The 27,591-nt window shown below is 41.2% G+C and overlaps 1 protein-coding gene across 1 annotated transcript; it reads right to left on the bottom strand.

The window, feature by feature from the left end:
* Window positions 1-1,216: 1,216 nt before the first annotated feature.
* On the bottom strand, window positions 1,217-27,261 carry TXNDC9 (thioredoxin domain containing 9). The gene is made up of 5 exons (XM_063444644.1): window positions 27,159-27,261; window positions 16,157-16,346; window positions 15,211-15,329; window positions 4,211-4,465; window positions 1,217-2,220 (listed from the first exon to the last, which is right to left on the bottom strand). The coding sequence occupies exons 2-5, from the start codon at window positions 16,343-16,345 to the stop codon at window positions 2,106-2,108; spliced, it is 678 nt and encodes a 225-aa protein (XP_063300714.1). The 5' UTR covers window position 16,346; window positions 27,159-27,261; the 3' UTR covers window positions 1,217-2,105.
* Window positions 27,262-27,591: the final 330 nt, after the last annotated feature.

The following is a 27,591-nucleotide window of genomic DNA, read 5'->3' as shown; positions in this document are numbered from 1 at the left end:
AGCTACATATTTAGTAACATATGCAACATATTCATCATCTTGAAAATAAGGTTCTAGATAAAAACAGCAGAATTTTTTTTATTTAATCTGAAAGGCTTATACACTACATAATGTTTTTCCATAAACCACAAACTCGTTCATTGGCACATGCTTTTCACTGTAGCTATTGCCCAGTTGAACATATGCATACCCATAACCCAACTCTACCAGAATAGAGAATATTTTTTTTATTTTCATAGATTTTGCAGAATTAAATTTAGTTCACTCACTCATATTCATTCATTATAATTACCGACCTGTAGAGGAACACATTTCTCTGCTATAAGTCACTAATCATTGATATAAATTTCTGAAAAAGTGCGCTCATCCCGTATCCAAACAGTAAAGGAAATTTCAATGGGTCATATCATTCCTACGGTCAGGGGAGAGGTAGGAGTGGATTGACGAACATTTTATGTTTAGCATTACAATTGCAGTACAGAGATTGATAAAGACTGCTATATTAGTTATAAATACCTGTATTTTAGAAACATTTAAACTTTTTTCATACTGAATCTGGACATTATGTTCCTTCAGGGGCCTTACTAATATCTATAATCAAGGTATCTGACCATTTTTCTTTATTTTTGTCACACCTGCTGTATTTGAGAAACACTGCAATTTTGCTTCTATACTATAATTTCTGACCGTGTGTAAAATATTGCAAGACAAAGGACACTGCTTAAAATTTTATATTTCCCAAATTCTTTATATAGGCTGAATAAAAAAAAAAGAAAGAAAAAAAGAATAAAAATTGCATAACTTAACATCATTTTAATTTTTACACCTGTTTGCAAAGCAATCTATGCACAAAATTTCTGTTATATGTTTATATGAAGCTATGCATCCCTTGCTTAAAATACATATCATGCAAATATGTTGTCAATGAAAGTGTTTTGTTAGTGAATGAAAGTGGCACACCATCAACAGTCTAACCCCACATTGGTACATTTGGCATGTATACATAGTTCCACTTTTTATTAATATAGAATTGAATGTTATTATTACATGACAATTTACACTGGCATTTTATAAAAAAATCAAGATAATGCCTTCTAATAACTCGCCTCTCCCTAAAATAACTACACAACCCTCCCCAAACAAAAATAAATAAAAACACAAAAAACCCAACAACTTAATTTGTAAGGAAATACCAAAAATTAAAAAAGTGCACACAGGTTTCAGAGAGAATTTATTATAAGTAATTTAACCTTAAACATTAAATTTTTGTGCACACTGTAAATCCTGATTCATATACTGTAACTTCTAATTTCAAACTATTTGATCAGGATGGTGGGATAGGGCCTCATTACATGACCGTGGGACAAGAACATCAGTTCGTCCACTAGCACACGTGTCTTCTATTGCCCCTACAACAATGAAAGCACTGGAATATACCCTATAAACTTGAGGACTTTATTTAATCACAGTACAGATCATGATGGAACATTAGTAAATACATCTGTGGAAGTACAGATGTGGATTCGGTTCTTCTTGTTACGCTACTGAAGTAGCAGAGCTACCAGGTTACATTGGACTGAGGGTCAAAAGCTGCACAGCTGCACCCCAGGCCACAAAGAAGATGCAGTTTTTATGTGCAACCAAAACACACATCAACAACTCTTTGAAAAGAGGATTTGGAAAAATGTTAAAAGTTGTTCTACCTATGACCATGTTATCATTTTATCCTAGTCTATCTCCATTTGGAGTATGAGAAAAGTAATACAAAGTCTAGAAAATCCTTCCAAATAAGTAGGATATCAAGTTTACTTCTTTATTGCTTGAAATTAGCCAAGTGTTAGTAAGAGGCAACATGTCAAGCTCTACGCTGGCTTGTCTTCTTGGAAAATGGACCAAGGGATTTGTAAAGCACTAGAGAATATAATTACTCGACTTTGGTCTCCAATAACAAATCACACACTTGATTCATTTTATGAGTTACAAAAATGCTTTATAAAAAAGAAAAGAAAAACCAAAATAAGTATTATGCTTTATAAAAAGAAAAGGTAAAGAAAAACCAAAATAAGTATTATTAAGCAAACATATTTAAAGAGCTAGCTGGAGATTTAATCATCAGAATCTGAATCACAAGTCTTTCCCCGTATAGTCTTCTTATCCACCTTCGTAAAATGTGTGCCATGCTTCTTCTGATTTTGGAAAGGTGGCTCCATCAAGTTTCCACTAAACAAAACAAAAAACAATGAGGCAAAATGCAATTGATAAGTATATTTTTTCAAATACATGTATTTAAAAGGGACATAAATCGGCTAACAATATAACCTTATGTGTTAATGTAAGTTCTTGGAATAAACAATTCTTACACATTCCATTTTATTTTAGCCCCAGAAAGAAATATTCTTTAAGTTTAAAGGAGCACTATAGGGTCAGGAACACAAACATGTATTCCTGATCCTATAGGGTTAAAACCACCATCTAGGCCCCCTGGCACCCTCATGCCTCCCTAAAAATAGTAAAACTTACTTGTATTCAAGTCTGCAGCTGCACATTTTGTCCTGGTTTCCTTAAGACCTGCCCAATGCCTGCTGACATCAGCAGAAGTGGTAGCCTGATCCAATCACAATGCTTCCCCATAGGATTGGCTGAGACTGACAAAGAGGCAGATCAGGGGCAGAGCCAGCACATTTCAAACCCACCCTGGCCAATCAGCATCTCCTCATAGAGATGAATTGAATCAATGAATCTCTATGCGGAAAGTTCAGTGTCTGCATGCAGAGGGGGGGAGATATTGAATGTTTGGATGCATTTTAGGCAGCCATGACCCAGGAAGGATCTCTAACAGCCATCTAAGGAGTGGCCAGTGAAGTTATCACTAGTCTGTAAAGACTGTGTTTACAGCAAAAAGCCTGAAGGTAACGATTCTACTCACCAGAACAAATTCAATAAGCTGTAGTTGTTCTGGTGACTATAGTGTCCCTTTAAGGTAGTTAAATGGGTTAGAAAGAGTAATTTTACCAGAGGCGGCTCTAGGCCATGGCGAAACATCAGGCCCCACGAACAAAAGTGAAAAAATAGAGTTGCAATACATGCACACATATACACATTGATGCACTGTCTACCTGTGTATGTGCCTGAGAGTGTGTGTCTGACAGAGTATCCTTGTGTGTGCGAATGTATGTTTGCATTTTGTCTGGGACCGTATGTGCATGGGGTAGCTGCTTGAAGTGTGTTGTGTGTATGGGCATCTGCCTGTGGCCTTTGTGCATTGTGTTTATGGCAAAGCTATGTTTCCTGACTGTGTGTGTATGATGAATGTCTTTAGCTGGTGACTGTGACAAGGTGAGTAAAGGTGTACCAGTGGCAGAGAGCGTGACCGGGTGAAGAGGATAAATGGGACAGGGTGGGGGGGGGGGTTGTGAGAGAGAATGAGGAAGAGGGAGTATGATATGGTTTGATGAGTGAGTGTGACAGGGCGAGTGGAGGTAAGTGTCAGGGCAATTCTGACATGGTAGGAGGGACGAGTGTGACAGGATTAAGGGGGTTTAATGTGACAGGGTGAGTGTGGCAGAGTTGACAGGATTAGAGGCATTAATGTGACAGGATAGGTGAGGCAGGGTTGGGGTGGGAGAGTGTGACAGAGTGAGAGAAGGTGAGTGTGACAGAATTATGGGTGTTAATTTGACAGGGTGAGTGTGGCAGAGTGAGGGCAGGTGAGTTCGGAGGTGGTGTGATTAACAGGATTAGGAGTGGGTAATGTGAGTATGGATGCATGAAGAAGGTGACAGTATGGAGGGAGGTGACAGCCTAGGGGGGGGAGGTGACAGCTTAGGGGGGACGACGACAGTGCGAGGAGGGTGATGGTGAGAGGGAGGGGGTAATGTGTGGGAGAGGGTAATAATGTGTGGGAGGTGGGTGATGGTGTAAGGGAGGGGCGACTAAATACCTTTTGTTATTCCCTGGTGATAACCGGTCTGCACCTCCGCAATGTGCAGAGCTGCAGACCATGTATCTCGAGAAACCCGGTCAGAGCATTGCCGTGGTAACCTGCGGCAACACTCTTATTGGCCAGATCTCGCGAGACACATGGTCTGCAACTCTGCACTTTGCGGAACTGCAGACCAGCGGCAACAAGCGGGAAAAGGGTCATCCAATATATTTGGCTATAAAACCGTACAATAATTTAAAATAAATAAAATGTACTTGTTAAACTTACTTGTATTTAATAATTTCAGAGCAGCCTAATCTCCATTCCAAAGTCTCTGTGGTAAATTCATCTGTATTCCCAAGATCACTAAAACCAACAATATAATCTTTTGTTTTCCCATCTTTCACCAAGGCCAGTGTTGGGATTACTTTTATACGCAGTCTTTCACATAAGAAAGGGGCTTTCTCAACATTTAACATCAGAAACTTGGTTTCAATATGCTTCTTGGCAAGAATTGCCAGGTGTTTGTCCAATATTTTGCATCTGTATAATAAAAAGAAAGGGGGGAGGGGGGGGGGGGGGGGAATCATCATCACTTCAAGAAGCTTAAAGCATTGCAATAACCACCTTGGCTTATTGACAAAGGCTCCCAGTCACTGTAACTGCTTCATCTCGTTGAAGAGGTTATAGTGAATGAAGTCCCCTGACACTGTCGTTTCATTCTGCATTAAATATTTTTTTTAAAATAGGGAAAGGAGGTTGGCACAGAGGGAAACATACTGGATCCACGAATTGGGAACACTATCCCCAAGAGGTTTAAATACAGATGTGGATCTAGTGTGTTATCTAGGATAACCTAACATTCTGACAACTTGTTTGAATATATTTATACTTCCCCTTTTCCAAATAGCTGTCATGAGTTTTTATAATAATCTGCTATATAGAGCCATCAATATTGGAATTCATATGATTGACATACACAAAATGAATAATAAAGTATTTCAGTATTAGATTAGATTATGGACGATATGAACAAAACAGAAAGGGAGGTTATTTCAATTAAAAAGAAGAAGTATCAGAGAGATAAACAAGACTATATGGAAAACAAAGTACCGTATATACTCGAGTATAAGACGAGTTTTTCAGCACATTTTTTGTGCTGAAAAACACTCACTCGTCTTATACTCGAGTCAGTTGTCTGTATTATGGCAATTTTCATTGCCATAATACAGACAAGGACCGGGGGCTGTCAGGAAGCTGTAACTTACCTTCACCACAGCTCCTGTCAGCTCCCTTCTCTCTCCTCCGTCTGTGCAGCTCCCAGGTCAGCTCCCTCTGCAACTCTCGCGAGAGCCGCGGGGTCAGAGCGTTGCCACGGGTTACCGTGGCAACGCTCTGCGCGGCCGCGAGACTTGCAGAGGGAGCTGACCTGGGAGCTGCATGGACGGAGGAGAGAGAAGGGAGCTGACAGGAGCTGCGGTGAAGGTAAGTTACAGCTTCCTGACAGCCCCCCTCCTACAGCCCATCCACTGGACCACCAGGGAGTGAGAGCCCCCCTCCCTGGCCAGCTAACAAGCAGGGAGGGGGGACGAAAAAAAAAAAATAATAATAAAATAAAATAAAAAAAATAATAACAACATTAAAAAAATATATATTATAATAATAATTAATAAAATGCCCACCCCCACCAATGCTCTGCACACACACACACACACACACACACACACATACACACACTGCACTGCACTCATACATTATATACACACTGCACTCATACACACACTGCACTCATACACACTGCACTCATACACACACTGCACTCCATTCATTATATACACACTGCATTCATACACTGCATTCATTATATACACACTGCACTCATTATATACACACTGCATACACACTGCACTCATACACACACTGCATACACACTGCACTCATACACACACTGCACTCCATTCATTATATACACACTGCATTCATACACTGCATTCATTATATACACACTGCACTCATTATATACACACTGCATACACACTGCACTCATACACACACTGCATACACACTGCACTCATACACACACTGCACTCATTATACACACACTACACTCATATACACACACTACACTCCATTCATTATATACACACTGCATACACACACGGCATTCATATACACACTGCATTCATACACACACACACACTGCATTCATTATATACACACACTGTAAATAAATATTCAGTTAATATAACTTTTTTAGGATCTAATTTTAATTTCGAAATTTACCAGTAGCTGCTGCATTTTCCACCCTAGTCTTATACTCGAGTCAATAAGTTTTCCCAGTTTTTTGGGGTAAAATTAGGGGCCTCGGCTTATATTCGGGTCGGCTTATACTCGAGTATATACGATACATGCTTTCCATAGGGGGAATTTTGAAAATAGAAGGGGAAAGTTAGAACCCCAGAACCACATATCTAGGACAGAACACCCTGTGATAAAATATGATGATCTCAGAAAACAGCATAAACAGGGGTACAGACAATACAATGGGGATAGGTATCAATACAGAAGGAGAAGGAGGTCTTTCAGTGATAATAGACAACATCAAATATAATTCTAACCAACAGTGGAGGACAAATATTCAGGGTGATGATAGTCCGATTAGGAAACATGAGAGACAGACTATGAACAGACCTGCCAGAGACACAACTCAAAAAGGGGAAACTAAAGGGGATAAAGACCAAAAACCTAGGTCAGAATCCAATGTATGGAAACCGGTTTCCCCTGGATTAAACCGTAAGCCAATAGACTCTTTGGAGCCTAATGGATACGAGAATAGATATGCAACTCAGGGACGAGAAGGACACCCGAAAGATTTTTTTAGAATGGGAACACAAATGAAAAGAAAGAATCAAATTAAATCTTCCAAGTTCTCCACTAAAAAGAAGAATAGAAAGAGAGGAACAAGAGGTGGAAGTAAGATACAGAGAAGGAAAAAGGGGAAGGATATAGATATTAAGGGAATATACAACCTCTCTAAATCTACATTAAATACGATGCAAAATAGAGTATTGGCTAGAAGAATAAAATTCTGTCCAACAGCTAATGTGGATCATTTTTCAATCTATATAGATCTTAAAAAATTCATTAGAAAATTGTGTTTGAAACGCTTTTTTCTGGAGAAGGTAGATACCACTGATGAATTGAGAGGAGATATACAACAGAAGGAAGGGCATAACCTTACCTCACTTAAAAAGAAATCCACCTTCTTTCCAAAAAGTTGCAAGACCAACTCAATGGATGCTTTTGAGGAATTAGTGATGTGAGAGGTGGAACGAATTAAAAGAATAAATAGAAATAGGATGAATCTAAATAAGGAAGAACAACAAGTTTTGGCTGAGTTACGAGATAACACAGAGATCATTATTAACCCCTTAAGGACACATGACATGTGTGACATGTCATGATTCCCTTTTATTCCAGAAGTTTGGTCCTTAAGGGGTTAAACCAGCCGACAAGGGGGGTGGCATCGTTCTTACGGATAGGGAATATTATATAGAGGAGTCATTGAGACAACTAAATGATGGCATTACATATAAAAAACTGAAAGGTGATCCCACCAACGAGAAAAAAGATATGTTTATTGACTTTTTGGGTAGAGGTCTGTCGATGGAGGTTATCTCCAAAATAGAATATGATTACTTGGTTGTTGTATATCCCAGGATACCTGTATATTACTTTTTACCAAAGATTCAGGCCCATCATTTCTGGAATAGGTTCGGTGTCAGCCCCCTTGTCGGAATATATTGAGCTGTGTTTGCAACCTTTAGTTAAAGAAACCAAAGCATACTTAAGAGATACTAGTCAAATTCTCCAAATACTAGAGGAGGTTGAGTGGAAGGATGGGGACATCCTCGTAACTGCGGATGTGTCATCACTTTATTCAATCATTCCACATCAAAAGGGTATAGAGGCTATGCGAATCTGTTTATGTCCTATTGGGAGGAGTCCTTTATATATGGGAACCATGGCTGGGTGCAGAGCCTGGTCACCTATCGCCGCTATATTGATGATCTGTTTTTGATCTGGAGAGGTTCTGTGGAGGAGCTGGTTGCATTTTTGACGTATTTGAATTCCAACTCATGGGGAATCCAGCTTACCATGGACCATAGTGTCAACCAGGTCAATTTTTTGGATTTACGTATTTTTATTTCTAGCCATCAAATACATACAGAGACCTTCTTTAAGAAGGTAGATGTTAATAGTTTCATCTTTTATGATAGCTGTCACTACGGCCCCTGGTTGGATAATATCCCCAAAGGACAGATGCTAAGGCTTAAAAGAAACTGCACAAGTAAAGAAACTTGTGAGATCCAAATAAACAAGTTAATGGATCAATTTACAGTTAAGCATTATCCCTATCCCTATTGGATAAGGCCTATAAGGAGATAGGAAAAATCGATAGGAAGGAGCTATTTGATAAATACAACAGAAAGATGAGAAACAAAAGAAACGAGAAGAATAATGAAGTCTCTTTGATTTTTAATTATTCAGGGAAAAATAAAGAAATACAAAATATAATCAATACATATTGGTTTATTTTAAAGGAAGATCCTCTGTTGGAACAAATAGTTCCAAAGAAACCTAAGATCATCTATAGGGGGATACCGAGTATTAAGAATCACTTGGTAAAAAGTAGCCTTAAACAAGAAAATTCAAGTAAGAATTTTCTTAATCAAGATGTAGGTTTTTTCCAATGTGGATACTGCTTGGCCTGCAGAACCACAGGAGCCTCCAAGTGTGTTAAAAAGGAATTGTTAGGTGGAAATACACAACAAGTATACTGTGTCAAACAATTGATAACTTGTTATACTACCAACTGTATTTACGTTCTCACATGTCCATGCAATATGCACTATGTAGGTAAAACCACCAGACAAGTGCATATTCGCATTGAAGAACATGTACGAAACATAAAAAGGGGTTTTAAGGAACACCCCCTTTCCTCCCATTTTATTCATAAACATCAGGGAGACGTCACTAAATTACAAATTTATTGGGATAGAAAGAGTTAGTAGGAATTGGAGGACAATAAATTGGCAAAACAAGAAATGAGGTGGGTGTTTAAATTGAAATCGTTGTTCCCTAGAGGTTTAAATGGAGAATTTGAAGTCTGCCATGTTTTATGAATAATTTTCCCTATGTTTTTCTCTTTTTAATTTGCTCTGCAATCTTTTCTTCTTTTTAGCAGGTATTTTAAATGTTTATAAAAGAATAAGAAATCTATGCTGCTTGTTGAAGAATCTAGATATTATTGTAAAAGTAAATGGAGAGAAAAATATTATATGTATAGCTCGATGGTTTTTGGAGTACAAATATATGATATAATCAAATAATAAGGGATGTCCCTTTAAGAGTCCTTTTAAAATTACCATATTGGATATGTTTTATATGTATATTTGAAGTGAGAGTCTTATTAAGTCACCCATATTACTGTTTTTTTTAAAAACATGTGGAATTCAACAATTAATATTCAGGTTCATCTTATAGATTCTGTTTTTACTGTGTGTTTAAATACAATCAACCTTTTTAGGTTGATATAAGGAGTTCAGCTCATCTTAATGAATGTAAGTCTACATATGTACAATTGACTTGCTTATTGAATAAGATCGTACTAAATCACGCCCCCCAACCAATGGAGTGAGAAGGGGGGGGGGGGCACTACAGACTTAAAAGGATGGCTGGGACTCCATGACGTCGTCGGAAGAAGCCTGTGGAGGCGGGTGAAATGCGTCACACGGACGTCATTGGAGGGGCGGACCCGGAAGCGATCACGTGACTGGACTGCGATCAGGAAGTGTTTTACAGTGTACAATATCTGTTCGTGCTTTTATGTGGGTGACTCTGTTAGTCTATACCCACCGAATCCCAAGTAAGGGTTTTAATATTTTCTATATAATAAAACTGATCTGTGATATTATTCAATTGGAGGTCCTGCCCTTCTTTTTATACACAGCATAACAGAATCATCAGTGGACATATCTTCTGCAATATCTCTCGTTGTGGGGATATCCCCTCTCCAAAGGAACCTTGCAAACCCAGAGCCAGGGGTGATGGGGCTCTGGGATATGTGAGTTTTTTTCCCTCAGATTTTTCTTTATTCTATATTATTATATACTCAGATTGTCTGCACTATCATTTGTTTTTTTTATATATTTACAGATTAATTTAGCACGCTTTTTTTGGTAACTATTGTCTTTCTTTACACATTTTTTGTGCATTGTAATTCTGAGCGCTGCCATACCATCTGTATTAGATTCTATAGCGCTCACACATTGGTTTTTGTGAATAATAAAGTATTTCAGTATGAGATTAGACAAATGTAGACTATATATATTATTGAATGCATAATTAATGTATCAAGAAAAGCACAATATGGATTTGTAGTATGGTATTCACTGTACACCGTTTTTGGATAAATTAAGTTTATTTATTGTTTAATGCTTTTTTTGCATTAACTGTGAAATATATCTGATAATAAGCGTTTTAATGGAAAAAAGAAAGAATAGTGTTAACAATACAATTTTGATTATTACACATTTGGCACTTTGTCACAGTTTCACAGTAAAATTGATTGAATTAAATATTTTTCGATTATTTGATTATGTTTGTTTTTTGGATTTGCAAGAGGGATGCTGAGATAGGGAGCCCCATCTTTTTTTTATTTTTTATTTTGTATTCATACAGACCTGTGGTACCCCAACGGCAGTCCACAGGTTCGACAGTTTGCAAACAATTGAGGTACATGAGTTTATAAGCACAATTTTATAATTTTAGGTTAGCTAGACATGCGAATGAACTTGCTCACTTTAAGGTTGGCGGTATAGCATCATAGTTAACTAGGCGTTGCTTAAGCATATAAGTGGTGTGCTGAGCTCTGACATTCGAGAGGTTTGCGTTGCGCTGTTTAGTAAGTGCAAATTCAAATAATAAATCTTAGCAACTATGAGAATCTAGGCATTATATTTAAGCATTTAAGGTCGCATTAGTGAACGACAGTGTAACATGAACGTATATGGCATGCGATTAATATTTAAGCAAATTTGCATAGTAAAACCTAGCATATCATAAACATCATTAATCAGTCTCAGGGAGGTCAGGCTTGGAAATATTGCGGGACATTGTCCTCTATGACTGCATAGCTTAGGTGGCGTGACAACGGCCCAGGCCACCGTGTTGCATTGAGAGTTCGTATAGGTCAGCCTACCCCTTCAGTCGGCTCTGGCAAGGCACATACTGAAAAGTCCCATGGGGCCTTGGCATCGCGGAACATGGATGCTGCAGAGACTTCTCCAGTGCCGCTGTTGCGTGTTCGGCGTCCTTTGAGTGTCGGGCGCTTGCTGGGTTTGGGCCTCACGCCTAGGGTTTGTTTCAGCTGGGTAGAGTTTCGCCATCTTGGGGATGGGAATCCTCCCTTGCCCCGGCGCCGTGAGAGGGTTGGTGCTCGTAGGCCTCGAGCCCGGGATCTTGAGCGGCCCAGGGTCGCCCCTTTCGGGGTGGTGTGTGGAGCTTTAGTCGGTCGCTTGCGATATTTGTGAGCTGCTCTCCACCAGTGTGGCCGGCGCCTCTGGGGAATGCCCCCATTTGCTCTTTGTCCGGGAGGGCTCTGGACTTGACACTTCGGGGCTTGGAGTTGCGGGTATCCCCAGACCTCCGTCTGCTTCAGTCTCTGACCCCGGCGGGGATTCTTGGACATGGTGCATCAAACAGCACGAGAGCCTCTAGTTTGGCCCAGAAGCTGTCGAAGATGATTGCAATGGAGTCTTTGGAGCGGACATCGGCTTCTATCATGATATGGTGCGTGTGTTGCTTGTCCGGCACTCTCGTGTCGAGTTGATCCGCCATCTTGGCAGCCCCCTTCTCCGCTTTGTGTTGGGAGGTCATCGTGCCTGAAGCTTGTCGCAGGGTTCGGAGTGCTTCGTCTGGCGGGGACCGAGATGTCCCCCATCGGTCCAAAGGGGGGGGGGGGGGGGTGTGAGTGTGTTTCCTTCGCTTGCTGCGGTCGGCATCTGGCGGGAAGGCGGCCGTCCGTCCAAAGTGCCGCCGCTAGGCCTCAAGTTGCTGCCGCGGTTCCCTTTCGAGTTAGGTGCCATGGGTGGCATCAGTATATTCACAATTGCTTTCTCCCTTCAACGAGACTGGCAGTGGGTAGCTACCTGCCTCCAGATTCGCGTTAGGCTGTGTTTTTAGGCCCTCGCTGCGGGAGCTCGTGCAACGTGCGACTAGTCTCTTAGCCAGTTCGGCTCCGCCCCAATCGCCCCATCTTGTTTTATAATGATTTAGATCTTTTTGTATATATTGATTGAAAGGACGTTTTTATGTAAGTGTATCGATACTGCGTACTAATAGGTTTCTTATCTAGATGTATTGGCGATAATTTCCCTTGGCGACCAGAGGGGGAGACTGTAAGCTCTTATATACCTTTGCCGTTTGGAACGCACGGCCATATTAGATGGAACGCAAGTGGACCGGAGCGCTCATCAAGCCGGTTAACGCTCTACACATGAGAGAGAACCCATGAGCAAATAACTAAGATCCGAAGAGGAGACGCCCATCATTTTCACCAATGGACTACAAGGGACTAGCCCTATTTAAAGCAGTTTGTTAAAGTGAGATGTTAGATTGTTTTTTGATTGTTGCATTTTTATTAATTGGTCCCTGAGGAAGTTCGTATATAGAACGAAACACGTAGGACCTGTGGACTTTTATGTTTTATTTAATTATATGTTTTTAATGCATTTTTGTAATCCTCCATATCAATTAAACCGTTTTTTGGGAGCTGCTTGGTGTGGCTGGATCATTGGATCATCCTAGTAACCGGGGCACCCTGCGGTCATCATTGAAGGAGGATTCCTATTTACCCCCCATCTACATCGTGGGGAGGCACCTCTAACACGCTTTCAACATTTGGAATTTGTGAGTGTAATGGAATATCTTGTTTTATAACTGGTTCCAGACAATATTGCACTACATTTTTTGTCCTTTATTTTAGGCACATCAGTGAAATCCCTAAAACCCCTATCTTGTATATATCTGGAGTACTCTGGCATTGTCCCTTCATTCAGTTTTAAACCATTTTTAAGGAGTTAACTCTAAATAAGGATTGCTAGTCACCCACAGCTCATTTATACTGGAGATATAGCTAATGAAGAGATTACACCCTTCCATCTTGCCGTGCCAGTTCATACCAGCAATGGGTGCTGTGATAAGCCGAATGCAGTCAGCTGTCACTCTCAGCCAATCACAGCCACCCGTTGTTGCTCAGGCTTGTTTGTCTTCATTGGGCTGCTTGAGACTCATTTTGCAATAAACTATTAAAAATAATTTAATGCTGCCTTACTCTTTTTCCATATTTTATTACTTTGCTTTCCTCTCTCATTTCTATGTTTATAACGAACAGCAATTGATTGGTCACAATACGAGTAATACCTTAGAGAACACATGTAGACCAACAAGAGGTTGATCTCTTACACACTTTCATATGGTAAAATTATATGTTTATGAACTGACACTGTATTTGCAAATGCTCAACTGTAATGTTCACTACTCTAGACGCAGGCTTATGACGGGGCATGTCCATCATAGTGCTACACTTTGTGTCAAGTGTAAAGGTCCCTCCTTGGTTAGTCTTGTCTGGGAGCAGAAGATGCACTTTGATAGAGATGCAGAAACATGGCTAGAGTGTCAAATCCACTGCATCTCTGTCTGAACTGAACTAGTGTGCTGCTTCTAGCCAAGTTTCAACATGAAAATCTGAAGGGAGAGCAGCACAGAGGGGGAAAAAAAAAAAAATCACACAGATTTGCACCCCCCCCCCCCCCAACCCCACTAAAAGATCTAGGGCTACACCCCTCCGGTGATGCATCTGGTCAGAATATATTGCAAAACATGGGAAAATAATGAGATTGAAAATACTCTGTGGAAAAAAAACAACCCATATACACTCGTGCGCAGTATTTTGTATCTCTGCATTATTAAAACACACTATATGCTTCTGAGGAACTCTATAATACACGTAGATGAACACTACTATAGTGTCAGGAATACAAATACACTATAATATATAAATATATATTTTAGGTGACTGGCCCCCTGTTAGAATAGTAAAAGTTATTTTACTTACCTTTATTCCAGCGCCACAGGGTCTTGCCATGGCTGACTCTGCCCCCGTTCCGCCTCCTTGGCTGAGATCATCAACATTTACGATCCCGGCTAATCCAATACTTACCCATAGGAAAGCATTGGGCAGCTTTTGCGCATTCACTGCAAAAGGCAGCACCGAGTCAATCAGCATCTCCTCATACACATGCATTGAATCAATACATCTCTATGAGGAATGTTCAAAATCTCCATGCAGAGTGTAGAGACTCTGAACGTCAGTGCTGCACAATGTAAAGCACTGACACAGGAAGCACCTTTAGAGGCCATCTGAGTGACTGCCACTAGAGGTGTTCCTGGGCAATAATGTAAACACTGCCTTTGTTCTGTAAAGTCAGAATTTAAATTGAAAAGCCTGCAGGGACAGTATGTAGACACCAGAAGTACATTAAGTTGTAATTGTTCTGTTGACTATAGTGTCCCTTTAATCAAACTGCACAATGTTAAACACCACATACACCATGCCTTTAACCATATTTTTTCCTATACCAGTTCTCCACACTCCTCCACAATTAAGACTTCATACCTCTAATTATAAACTACATTTCCCTGCAAACTATCATCTTCTTTTCTAAAACAGATCCGCAAATTAATTCCAAGCCATTTTCAACTGTGCATCACAACTCTGCAAATACAAACCGAAATTAAAAATTGGACCTCTGTTAGCAAGTCACATGAGGCCATGGGTGGCACAGTAAAGCATCTGCTGGCATGAGTGAGCACAGTTGCATTAAATATGTGTGCTATACAGCACTGATAAGCTGTAGCTTGAGATTTCTGACATCACTTGACACAGCACAAGCCACATGCAACTAAACGGATTACTGTAGCACTCACACCCCATGCTTTTCTGCTTGGAGAGCAGACATACACTCTATACAAATATGCACACATTCAGACACCCTGCATTCACACACATAAATACAGACATTCCATACAAAAATGCCCCTGTATACATATACACCAGAAAAAAAAAAAAATCACAACATTTTGTGCCTGAGGTAACAAGTACGATTTCAATCATGGCTAGTATATCAATACATTTAAAGAATATATGTAAGTTTATAAAATACCTCATGGTTGAATCTTTGTAAAAATGGCAGACAACATTTTTACTTTCTTTCACTTCTTGAAAAAAGTCTCTCTCGCTGGAGATTTCTCGATATTCACCATGCCCTTTTGATAACCATTCCTGAATACAAATAAAATGATTTAAAAAAAATAAAATAATAATATAGCATTAGTTATGCTACAAAAATATGTTAAATGCTTACAATACTAATAAGACACCTGTTACGAGACTAACCTAATTCAGCGGGGAAAAATTATCATTGCCTCGCTGTGGCTCTTTCCTAGCAGACACTACCAGACCAAGCGCCCTGAAATCTGACCACCAAGTAACAAGCTGTAGTTGTTCTGGTGACTATAGTGTCCCTTTAAGGCACCCTGGTGCCTGGAAGTTAATTATTATCATCGCCATTTATATAGCGCCAACAGATTCCGTAGCGCTTTACAATATTATGAGAGGGGGGGAGGGAGGGGGTGGGGTGTAACTATAAAAAGGACAAGTACAAGAAAACTTACAGGAATGAGTGGAAGAGGACCCTGCTCAAATGAGCTTACAGTCCATAGGAGATGGGGTATAAAACAAATTAGGACAGGAAATAGCAATCAAATAAGGTGGGAGTGAAGCAGAGCTGGAGGAGAGAGTAAAGTGCTGCCCTTTAGGAGAGAGCAAGAGACAGGTATGTGAGGTAGAGGTTAGTCTATAATTAGATTATATATCATTATCTCCTAGATACAGATGTACATTATTAATTAATGACTCCCTACCGGGGGTCTGTGTATAAATGATTGCGCTGTGACCAAATACAGCATTTCTATTTTTACCCTTCATCAAATTTCAACTGATGTTTGGTTGGGCGGCTAAATCACTGAAAACTCTGTGAGAAAAAGGACCAAGACTTTGGCGGAGATACTCTGGTCAAGTATTGGAGCTCTGCCACAACACCTATTTACTTGTTTTTGTTGCTGGGCCTTCTTCAGGGCTTGTCGTCTTCTTTCTTTCAGGACTTCCAACTCGTCCTCATCAGGCTTATCCATCTTCTCCATTTCTGCATCCAGCTGCTCCTCCATAATTTTGGCAGTCTGGAGTAACTGAGTCTCCAGGACTTTTGAAATCGTTTCCATAGAAGTATTAGCAGCCATTCTAAGTGCACATAAATTAAGAAATGATTAATGGGACATGCATCACTTGACAATTAATTTTTCTTTTTAATCCATCAAACACTTTTAAACAAATAAACATGCTATAAACTTGGTAAGATTGCATTGTTAAACACGCCACTCAGGTGCGGGAATTTCTTCAGCGCCCTGCAAGCCCTTACCCACGATAGAAATAGGACATTGTTGTGCAGCAGGAGAGAGAAACCTGACACGGTGTTCTATCAAATTCCCCTACCTCGTGAAAATCCCCTACCCTTGTCACTTCCGGTGAGGGGAATCAGCTGGATCCTGTGCTGCACATGCGTGCTAGCACTCCTACTACTCCTCCACAGCAAGGTCCTGGAAGGTAAGTAAAACTAGTTTTACACTAGTGCATTCACTAAGCTTAGGACATGGGACATTTAGGGTTTAGTGAGGGTTCAAATGAGGGTTAGGTAAGTGATTCTAACCTCTCTCACACTCTATTCTTACCCTAACCCTTGGGGTAAGGGTTAAAATAAAGTGTGAGAAATCACTATTTAGTGATATTCCCCTATTGTGAAATATCACTAAATATGAACAAGTCTCTAATCCTAACCCTAATTTGAACCCTAACATTAACCCTAAATGTCCCGTGTGCCTAAGCTTAGTGAATGCACTAACTATAATGAAAGTGTAAAACTAGTTTTACTTACCTTCCAGGACCTTGCTGTGGAGGAGCAGCAGGAGTGCTAGCACGCATGTGCAGCACAGGATCCAGCTGATTCCGGAAGTGACGAGGGTAGGGGATTTTCACGGGTAGGGAAATTTGATAGAACAACGGCAACCTGCTCTGCATGAATCACACTGACTTCCTCCTTCCCCTGTCAGTATGTACCAATGTGGAGATATCTTCAAACTGCACATATGAAAATTTGTCAGGCATGCCCAATGCACTTTTCCAGTATTGCTAGGGATAGTGCATTGATTAGTGTCTCCCATGGAGAGGGTGTGAAAGAAAGAAGCAGGTAAGTAAGGGAAAAATAAATATTTGCCTGCTTTTTTCAACTTGCAGATTGAGGCAAATGTCTCATTCAAAATTCAAGCTTTTGCATCAGGAGACTGTCTCAAATGGATGCGTCTCCTATCTGAATTAACAAATGTAACGTTTACACCTATGTTGTGTTTTCAGCTGCCTTCTTCATTGACAATTAACACAACAATAAAATATAGCATGATGACCAGTAAGTTGAACTAATGAGCTCAGTTGTGTTGACGACATGTCAGAAAATGCCAATGCCTTTAGCATAAATTAGTCTATGTCATTAAAGTGAATGATTTACGAAATATCTTTTGACTACTAGTTCCATTAGAAGAGAATATCAACACTGTAGATTAAAAAGAAATGTCAATGAAGAGAGTGCAAGCAGTAATAATACAACTTAAAGGAACACTATAGTCACCTAAATTACTTTAGCTAAATAAAGCAGTTTTAGTGTATAGATCATTCCCCTGCAATTTCACTGCTCAATTCACTGTCATTTAGGAGTTAAATCACTTTGTTTCTGTTTATGCAGCCCTAGCCACACCTCCCCTGGCTATGATTGACAGAGCCTGCATGAAAAAGAAAAACCTGGTTTCACTTTCAAACAGATGTAATTTACCTTAAATAATTGTATCTCAATCTCTAAATTGAACTTTAATCACATACAGGAGGCTCTTGCAGGGTCTAGCAAGCTATTAACATAGCAGGGGATAAGAAAATCTTAATTAAACAGAACTTGCAATAAAGAAAGCCTAAATAGGGCTCTCTTTACAGGAAGTGTTTATGGAAGGCTGTGCAAGTCACATGCAGGGAGGTGTGACTAGGGTTCATAAACAAAGGGATTTAACTCCTAAATGGCAGAGGATTGAGCAGTGAGGCTGCAGGGGCATGTTCTATACACCAAAACTGCTTCATTAAGCTAAAGTAGTTGTTCAGGTGACTATAGTGTCCCTTTAAAGGCTATTAGCAGAAGTCTAACTAATAATTTAATGGACTGGCTTATGAGAACTAGGCTCTAAGTACATATCTCTACTCCCAATACTCCTGGAGATCCCATAGAGGTAATTATTTTATAATGTGATTTCAATGAAGGATCCGCCATCAAATTAAAAAGGAATTCACATTATCTTTCCTTTCATGCATAATACAGCGAGGGTTTTAATCTACCAGATGTGCCATTACAGTATAGTAACTATATACATTTTCTTCTGTTCTCTTTTCTAAGAGCAGGTCAAAGATAGATCATTTGCAGTCTAATAGGCAGTGGTGTATTTTGAATTTGTGCTGTCCTAGGCATGGGTAACTCTTGCAACGCCCTAATCTAAATTTGGCTCACTCATTCCCATCAAGGACGCACCTCTTCCTGTTTAAGACCAACACTCACTTTGACGGACATACACACAGATGCATGCACTGACATTCACTCACTGACAGATACACAGTCATTCGAACACATACTGTGTAACCATTGCACACTTTCTCTGAAGACACACCCACACGGACATGACTGACTCACAAGCAGACAATGACACACACACATTCATTAACATAAAGAAACTCACTCACAGACACACACACATCCTCACTGATTTGACACACACATTAACTCACTGATGCACACACTCTGACAGACACACTAACAGACACACACACTTGATATTGACACACACACACAAATGCTGACACAGGTTTATTTAAATTTTTTTAAATTTAAATCCACCAAGCCTCCCTATTTTTAGGAGAGCTGGAGTGTATTCTTCCCATAGGGTCAAAAGTGGCTGTTGGCCAGAGGGTGGGGGGAATGGGCGCTCAGTGGATGCAGTGGGGAAGGTGCTTGCTCACTGTTGCATCTCATGCGCGCCACTTAGTGATGCCTGTGTCAGAGTGACGTCAATACTAAACAACGCGAGAAGAGCATAGAGATCATCCAGTCTGCAATAAGCACAGCCAAATGCCTGTGAGGGGAAGAGCGGGAGGCTAAGGTCTGTAAAGGTAATTTCCCATTCACGTCAGCCAGCGGGAGAGACCGATTACGCATTAGACCTCCCCATAGGAAAGCATTAAAAATGCTTTCCTATGGGGATTTTTAGCAACGCTGGAGGTCCTCACAAAACCTGTGCTATAGACCAGGAAGTGCCCTCTAGTGGCTGTCTAGTAGACAGCCACTAGAGGAGGAGTTTACCCTGCAATGTAATTATTGCAGTTTATGAAAACTGCAATATTTACAGTTGCAGGATTGAGGGTAGTGGGAGTTGGCACCCTGACCACTCCAATGGGCAGAAGTGCTTGGAGTGTCCCTTTAATTCACAATGTTTTGGTAGCAAATTATCCAGAACAGTGGTCCCCAGTTCAGTCCTCATGGACACCAACAGTCCAGGATTTATGTATTTCCCTTTTTATTCAAGTGGAGATACTGACAAAACCTGGACTGCTGGTGGTCCATAACGACTGGGTTCGGGACCACTGAGCTAGAACATTAATTCCCTTGAAATCTAATTTATTGTGGTCCAATAAACCTACACTTAAAGGGGCAGGTGATCTTTGTACAATATATATGATTAGCAAGGTAGATTTTGTGCTTTTTAATTTTATTATACATTACGGAGTTATTATCTTACTATTGCAGGTCACCTACACTTTATGCCCCACAATAGGCTACCAGTGATAGGCTGAGAGCACCATCAATGAAATAGATAGCGCCAGAGGAATGAACAGAGGAAGTAGAGCTGCCGGGCCCTGAGAGACCAACTTTGTGGTAAAATGAATGGAAAACAGCAGTCACATATGTTAGCAGACTTGACAAGAAGAAGAATAGCACAGAACTCAATATGCAGATAGGTATTTTAATGATCAAAAAAAAAAAGTTCACACAAGGTCCTGTAGTAATGATGTTTAGCCACAAGATGGTGTGGTAACAACTAAAATAACAGCTCAGCATAAAGTCCTGCAATTATACTGTTTGGTCAACAGATGGTGTGCAGAAAACCATACAGGTGGCAACAGTGAAGAATCAGCAATTCCTAATTGAAGACAATATGGAAAGAACTTAAAGGGACTCTCCAGTGTCAAGAAAACATACCAGTTTTCCTGGCACTACAGAATCCTGGAGTGCCCCCCTCCCATGTCGCTGAAGGGGTTAAAACCCCTTCAGCAACTTACCTGAATCCAGCACTGATGTCCCTGGGTGCTGGGTCAGGCTCCTCTGACATCAGCAGGGGGGGACCTAATGGAATGCGTGGCAATGGCCGCGCGTGCGCACATCAGACCTCCCTCTCCCATAGGAAAGCATTATTCAATGATTTCCTATGGGGAAAATCTGATGCTGCAGGTCCTACGAGGATGTCCAGCGTCAGATAACCGACCAAATTCGTTTGGATTCCAGAAGCCCTCTAGTGGCTGTCTGACAGCCACACAGGGCAGACTTAGAGCTGCAATGTAAACATTGCAGTTCTCTGGAACTACAATGTTTTACATTGCAGCACTAAGTGCAATAGGGACACAGCACCCAGACCACTTCAGCTAATTAGTTAGCTGAAGTGGTCTGGGTGCCTGGAGTGTCCCTTTAAAGACCACTTCAGGAGTCACTGGCACTATAGTATCCTTTTAATAGCATGTACAGTATGAATTAAGGGAAATAGTAATATGTCTTACTATCTTCTGATGCAGTCCTTGTGAGAACAGCAGGATTTCAGAAACAGGATCACTAAAGTATGACAGTACACCAATTAATCTGCTGAGATCTGGAATCAAGCAGCTGAACAGCAATTGGAAACTGGAGGAGCAGGTAAGATAGATAAAAACTGTAGGCTTGCTCCAGGAACTATAATTTTAATAACAAGTAGCCACAGTTGCTTCTGAACAGGTGAGGAGGAGAACTCCATTGCTTGACTGGGGTCTCTGAGGACCTCTTCCACCATACCAGGCTGCAGCTCATTCCTTCCAGGCAGGTATTATCCCCTCTGCTTTTGACTCTTCAGTTCATCTCCCAGGCAGATATTGACACATCTGCCTACCCTGTATCCAACTGCTGCCTTTACAAAGGTACTTGTGGCTCTCAGGCCTAACGTTTCTTAACTCATCTAGGATTAGGAACCAGTGTAGCCAGCCAACAAGTCCAAAAACTCTGTAACTAGAATCCCTGAACAAAGCAGACAGGACACACAGTTCCCAATGAAACTAACACACAATACTTTTTTTTTTTTTTTTATTCAGGACTAGCTCCTATCCGCATAACATTTAACTTATAAGGACACACTCAATCCAACACATATAAACAAATCATATGGGGAATCATACAGACACTCATAATAACAATTTTATTTTTTAAAGTGTGGGGAAGACAATGACTAACAAGAAATGGGTACTCTGCCTGCACAAACCATAATATGCAAATCTACCAGAATATGCAAATTGACGAGTTTTGCTATTCAGGTAGTGCACATGACAATTGCAACCAACCGGTGGCACTCTACATTACTGTTCCCAGTATATATGGTAGGGATCGACCGATTATCGGTTTTACCGATATAATCGGCCGATATTCGGTATCTTCGGCAATATCGGTATCGGCCAGTAGAGACACCGATATTGCCGATAATACCTCCTAGGACCGCCGGGCTCATTACAAGCCCCCCCCAAAAAATAACAATTTAAATATATAAAAAAATAATTAACATAAAAAAATCCCCCCCCCCCCCATTTTACACAAATTACATCACTACACAAACACACACACACTGCATTACATACATCACTACACAAACACACACACACTGCATTACATACATCACTACACAAACACACACACTGCATTACATACATACACACTACACAAACACACACACTGCATTATACATAAATACACTACACAAATACTCACTGCATTACATACATACACACACTACACAAATACTCACTGCATTACATACATACACACACTACACAAACACACACACTGCATTACATACACACACTACACAAACACACACTGCATTACATACACACACTACACAAACACACACACTGCATTACATACACACACTACACAAACACACACACTGCATTACATACACACACTACACAAACACACACACTGCATTACATACACACACTACACAAACACACTGCATTATATACACACACACACTGCATTATATACACACACTACACAAACACACACACACTACACAAACACACACACTCTGCATTCACTTTACCCACACTACACAAACACACACACTCTGCATTCACTATACACACTACACAAACACTCACTGCATTCACTATACACACTACACAAACACTCACTGCATTCACTATACACACTACACAAACACTCACTTCATTCACTATACACACTACACAAACACTCACTGCATTCACTATACACACTACACAAACACTCACTGCATTCACTATACACACTACACAAACACTCACTGCATTCACTATACACACTACACAAACACTCACTGCATTCACTATACACACTACACAAATACACACAGCTCCCCTGTCTAAATACACTTCACCCACTACATGTGGCATGTATATTTTGTGCATTTACCGTTAGAAATAGTTTATTTTTTCAAAATGGTAAATGTACAAAATATCGTCAAGTTATCGGCCTGAAAGTTCACAGATTATCGGTATCGTATCGGCTCTAAAAAATCAATATCGGTCGATCCCTAATATATGGCTGCATAGCCAAATCCGTATAGTTGTTAGAGAGGACGGGAGAGCACATTAAACATTTAACAATAATGCACACCTTGCACCTATGATGGGCACAGGGTGACTTATACATAAGCGTAATTGCGGGACCTACATGAAGTGTCCGTCTTATGCTCACAGTGATGGTGACTACCATCACATACTGTATTCTATGTGTCAACTACTAGGTTATGAAAGTAAAATGTTGTCCATGCACTCCTGCTTCATAACAACTTCATCGAAAGAAGCTGTTATGCGAGTTCGAGTCTTCCTTATAAATTGCTTAGATGGACACGAGTCAGTAAAAAGTTAAAATACTACTGATTATTCTGTAATTAGTTGTCTGATCTTGACTTATGACATGTCTCAAAAATTATTCACGTGCAGAGAAACACTCAGGGGTGCACTTATTCAAGTATGAGTGGCCCAATACCAATTAAGGGGGAAAACTATTTGGTGTCTTACAGAGCCATTTGACCTGCAAAATATGGAGATTGTGCACAGCATTTATTATCGCCATTTATATAGCGCCAACAGATTCCATAGTGCTTTACAATATGAGAGGGAGGATTTAACTATAAATAAGACAATTACAAGAAAACGATAGGTTGAAGAGGACCCTGCTCAAACAAGCTTACAGTTTATAGGAGGTGGGGTGTAAAACACAATAGGACAGGAAATAGCAATCAAATAAAGGTGGGAGTAAAGCAGAGCTGGAGGAGAGAGTAGAATGCTGCCCTTTAGGAGAGAGCAAGTATGTAAGGTAGAGGTTACTCTGGGAGGCCATAAACTTTTCTAAAGAGATGGGTTTTAAGGCACTTCATAAATGATTGAAGTGTAGGGGAGAGTCTGATGGCAGTAAGCAGGCTATTAGGAAGGGAGCCGCCCGCAAGAAGTCCTGCAAGCGTGAGTTGGCCGTACGGGTGTGAACAATGGACAGGAGGAGAAGGTCACGGGCAGAGCGGAGAGACTGAGAAGGGGCATAACTATGGATCTGTGAAGAGATATAAGAGGGGCTAGAATTGTTCAGTGCTTTATAGGTGTGAATTAGTACCTTGAATTGATACAGTTAGCCAATTTAAGGACTGACAGAGGGGTGAGAGAACCAACTAGAGAAGAAAAATCAGTCTGGCAGCAGCGTTCATTACAGACTGTAGAGGTGCAATACGGCGTTTGGGAAGGCCATTCAGGAGAGGGTTGCACTAATCCATGCGAGAAATTACTAGCGCATGAACAAGCTCCTTGGTGGCATCTTACGTAAGAAAGGGGTGGATGCAGCTATATTTTTAAGATGGAATCTACAGGATTTGGCAACATACTGGATGATGGCGAAAGAGGAGGATCAGTATTAGGAGGAGGAAAGACAAGTAGATTCAATTTAGAGAGATTGAGTTTAAGAAAGCAGGAGGACATCCAGTCAGAGATGGAAGAAAGGCAAGCAGTGACACATTGCAGGATGGCAGGAGAGAGGTCCGGGGAGGAGAGCTACGGTATATCTGGGTGTCATCAGTGTACAGGTGGTAGTAGAATCCAAGACAGATAATAAATTTGCCAAGAGAGGCAGTATAAAGAGAAAATAGAAGGGGACCAAGGACAGAGCCTTGGGGGACTCCAACTGAGACATGACGAGGGGACTAAATGAGCGATGGGAGAGATAAGAGGAAAACCACGAAAGGACAGAGTCACAGTACAGTTTAACAGAGCGAATCTAGTTCATATTTCAGCTTGACTGAAAGCTGCCAAAGACGCACGTTAATTTGACCACGCCAGCCCCACCCATAAGTAACTGGTAAGTACCTCAATACATTCTGATTAACAAATATTTCCAGGCAAATGAAAGGTGAGCCTTGCCTGTGCATATATTGTAGCTCCCCATCTGATGGCCATAGGTGTAGTCAGAAAAGGACTTTTGCATTTTTATAAAGCCCCCAACTGCTAGGGATGGTAGTTGGTTTGAGCAAGTGCCTTCCCCTCAAGTAATTGATTGGCCCCTACCCATGAGATACCGTAAGTCCTTTCTTAGAGACTTGTCAGCAATAGTTTTTAGTTACAGTAATTAGTAGATATGTCTCCACCCACAGCCTAACAAGTAGGGGAACAAGGAAGGTTTGAAACCAATATTAATAATATTGGGGTCATGTTGACCTTTACATTTTTTTTAATGCTCTTTAAATGTGGCAAGTAGCTAGCACACACAGGTAAACCAAGCAATTTTGAGCCATTTTCTCACGGTCAGTGCCAGTAAATAATTATATGCTTGAAAAAAGCAAGTGAATGATAATTTGTAAATGTGCCTCCTACCAGATGTATTATGAATGTAATATTAGTTATGCTCAGAGTGCCTGCACCTAGTCATACCTCTCTCCAATATGCCTACATCCCTCCATACAATGCCCTCCCACATATACGGATATTCTGAGCATGAAAGTTAAAGGATGGAGTTAAAGGCACATTTCAATTACCATAACCACAACACAAAGTAGTGGTTATGGTGCCTGGAGTGTCCTGCTTACCCCAAGTAGTTTATGCAAAGCGGTGCAGGGCTTAGCTCGTTTGCTGAGAGTGATCAGCAGAAGGTAATGTCTCTCAATGAGCTGTAACAGACCCACACAAGAAGTCAAACTATTCTAAAACCGTTTTATTCCTTCCAATGGGGCAGTGTCATGGTATTCCAGACACCATAACGACTACATATCTCTGTAGTGGTTATAGTACCAGGGGCGTAGCTTTAAATTCAAGGTAGAGATTGGGAGGCCAATGGCTGTATATGAGGTGTCACTATTCTGAATTGGGGTTGGAAATCACCTGGGTACAAGCTGATGCTGAACATTGAGAGAAATTATGGGATTCATTTTGGGATGGGTAAGAATGGGCGAAAGGGATAGTAAATGGGTGTTTAAATTCAATTTGGTTAATTTGGGGATTGTGAAGCATGGAGCATACAGGGTGGCTGTTCGCACTGAATGAGATTAAACTAGACTACAAAATAGGATATTATCACCCCTTTTGTAGAAGGAAACGAGTCAATAAATGGAATGCGGTGACCGTGAGGGGGTAGATTGAGGAAGAGGGGCGAATATTGGCACTGTAGTTAGACTAATATTGGCATTGCAGGGACTAGTAGGAAAGGGGAATAATAGCAAAGGTCTAATTTAGCATGTAAAGAAGGTCCATTAAAGCAACATGCAGAGGCGTGCGCACGGTGTGTGTCTGGGCACACCCTAATCCCCGCAGCACGCCTATGGATTAAGACTGGCTCTGCTCTAAGCCGCCATGGCCTGGTGGGGAGATCAAAGATCTACCTCACCGGCCCACCGCAGCCGCTTGGAGGGAGGCAGGAGTGGACACGGGGAGCTCTAGCCAGCAGCTCTGCCGGGTTCCTCTTGCAAGGTTGGAGCGTTGCCGCGGCAACGCTCAGATCTCAAGAGAGTGAACTCTAGCCCCGCATTCTAGAGTTCACTCTCCACTGGACCACCAGGGATGGCACATGGCAGCAAGGATCCCCCCTCCCTACATACAGCACACACATCACACTAACAGCACCCTCACACAGCGAACTAACAGCACAAACACACAAACAGCAGCGTATGTATGTATGTATGTATGTATGTGTGTATATATACATACATGCGGCGTGTTTGTGCTTTAGGGTGCACACCCTAATGCAATAGGCTGCGCACGCCTATGATGTTGTGGATTTAAAAACATTTCATAGAAATGATTAACAAAGGCAGGAAGACAATAGTGAATGAGAGATCCCCCACACCGTGAGTGCTGTCCCCCTCACTGACATGTGACGGAGAGCTGGGACAGGCCAGCAGGGCGGTAGCCATCCCTGACAATGTGAGTAGTGCTATAACGGGGGCTTCTTCACCCAGCATTACAGAGCGTGTGACACACACTATATACACTGAGTAAGATTATAATAATAATAACAATGCAGGCAGCGCTCCCGGCTATTGTCCCGGTATAGAGGCCGCCTGCTGCTGCTCGGTATTGGGGTCTGTCATGGCGGCTTACACCGTGCTGTCTGCTCCCACACTGGGGTTAGCGGTAACTCACACACACCAACCGACCTACCTGCCTGTCTGTGTATGAGCCTCGCTCCGCCAACTGTCACTCAGCGTCTCCACCACCAGCGTCAGCAACGTCAGGCGACGGCAGGGGGAGACAGTGAGCGCTAATCACCAGAGACACAGACACTGCTCGCTCATTGTCGCCTGGTTACCAGGGTTACCATAGGCATAGAGTGTGAGCCAGCGGGGAGGCTGGTGATATTTAGAGTAGATTGCCGGGCAGCCCTGGTGTAGGTGTGCGCAGGGCTGTGTGTGGATCGGGATTATACTGAGAGCAGTGATGTGAGCAGCGTTTCTCACAGCCATGTCTCTGGTGTTTAACACTCTGTAGTCACATGGCCCTGGTGATATTACTTCAATATAATGCTCTAAACTCCCAGCCCGGCCGGCCCAGTGACTGTGTCCGGCACACTGTAGGACATAGCCCGGGCGGGGTG

The sequence above is a fragment of the Pelobates fuscus genome, chromosome 1 (genome assembly GCF_036172605.1).
Source record: "Pelobates fuscus isolate aPelFus1 chromosome 1, aPelFus1.pri, whole genome shotgun sequence".
Taxonomy (NCBI): Eukaryota; Metazoa; Chordata; class Amphibia; order Anura; family Pelobatidae; genus Pelobates; species Pelobates fuscus.
The sequence above is the reverse complement of the archived record's forward strand: the minus strand, read 5'-3'. Positions and strand labels throughout refer to the sequence as shown.

What these genes read in the sequence shown, in the direction of transcription:
- TXNDC9 (XM_063444644.1), bottom strand. Translation starts at nt 16,345, where the DNA reads ATGGCTGCTAATACTTCTATGGAAACGATTTCAAAAGTCCTGGAGACT. An exon ending in AGGCCCAGCAACAAAAACAA is followed by an intron (nt 15,330 to 16,156) that starts GTAAATAGGTGT and finishes ATTTGTATTCAG; the next exon opens with GAATGGTTATCAAAAGGGCA. An exon ending in TACAAAGATTCAACCATGAG is followed by an intron (nt 4,466 to 15,210) that starts GTATTTTATAAA and finishes TTTATTATACAG; the next exon opens with ATGCAAAATATTGGACAAAC.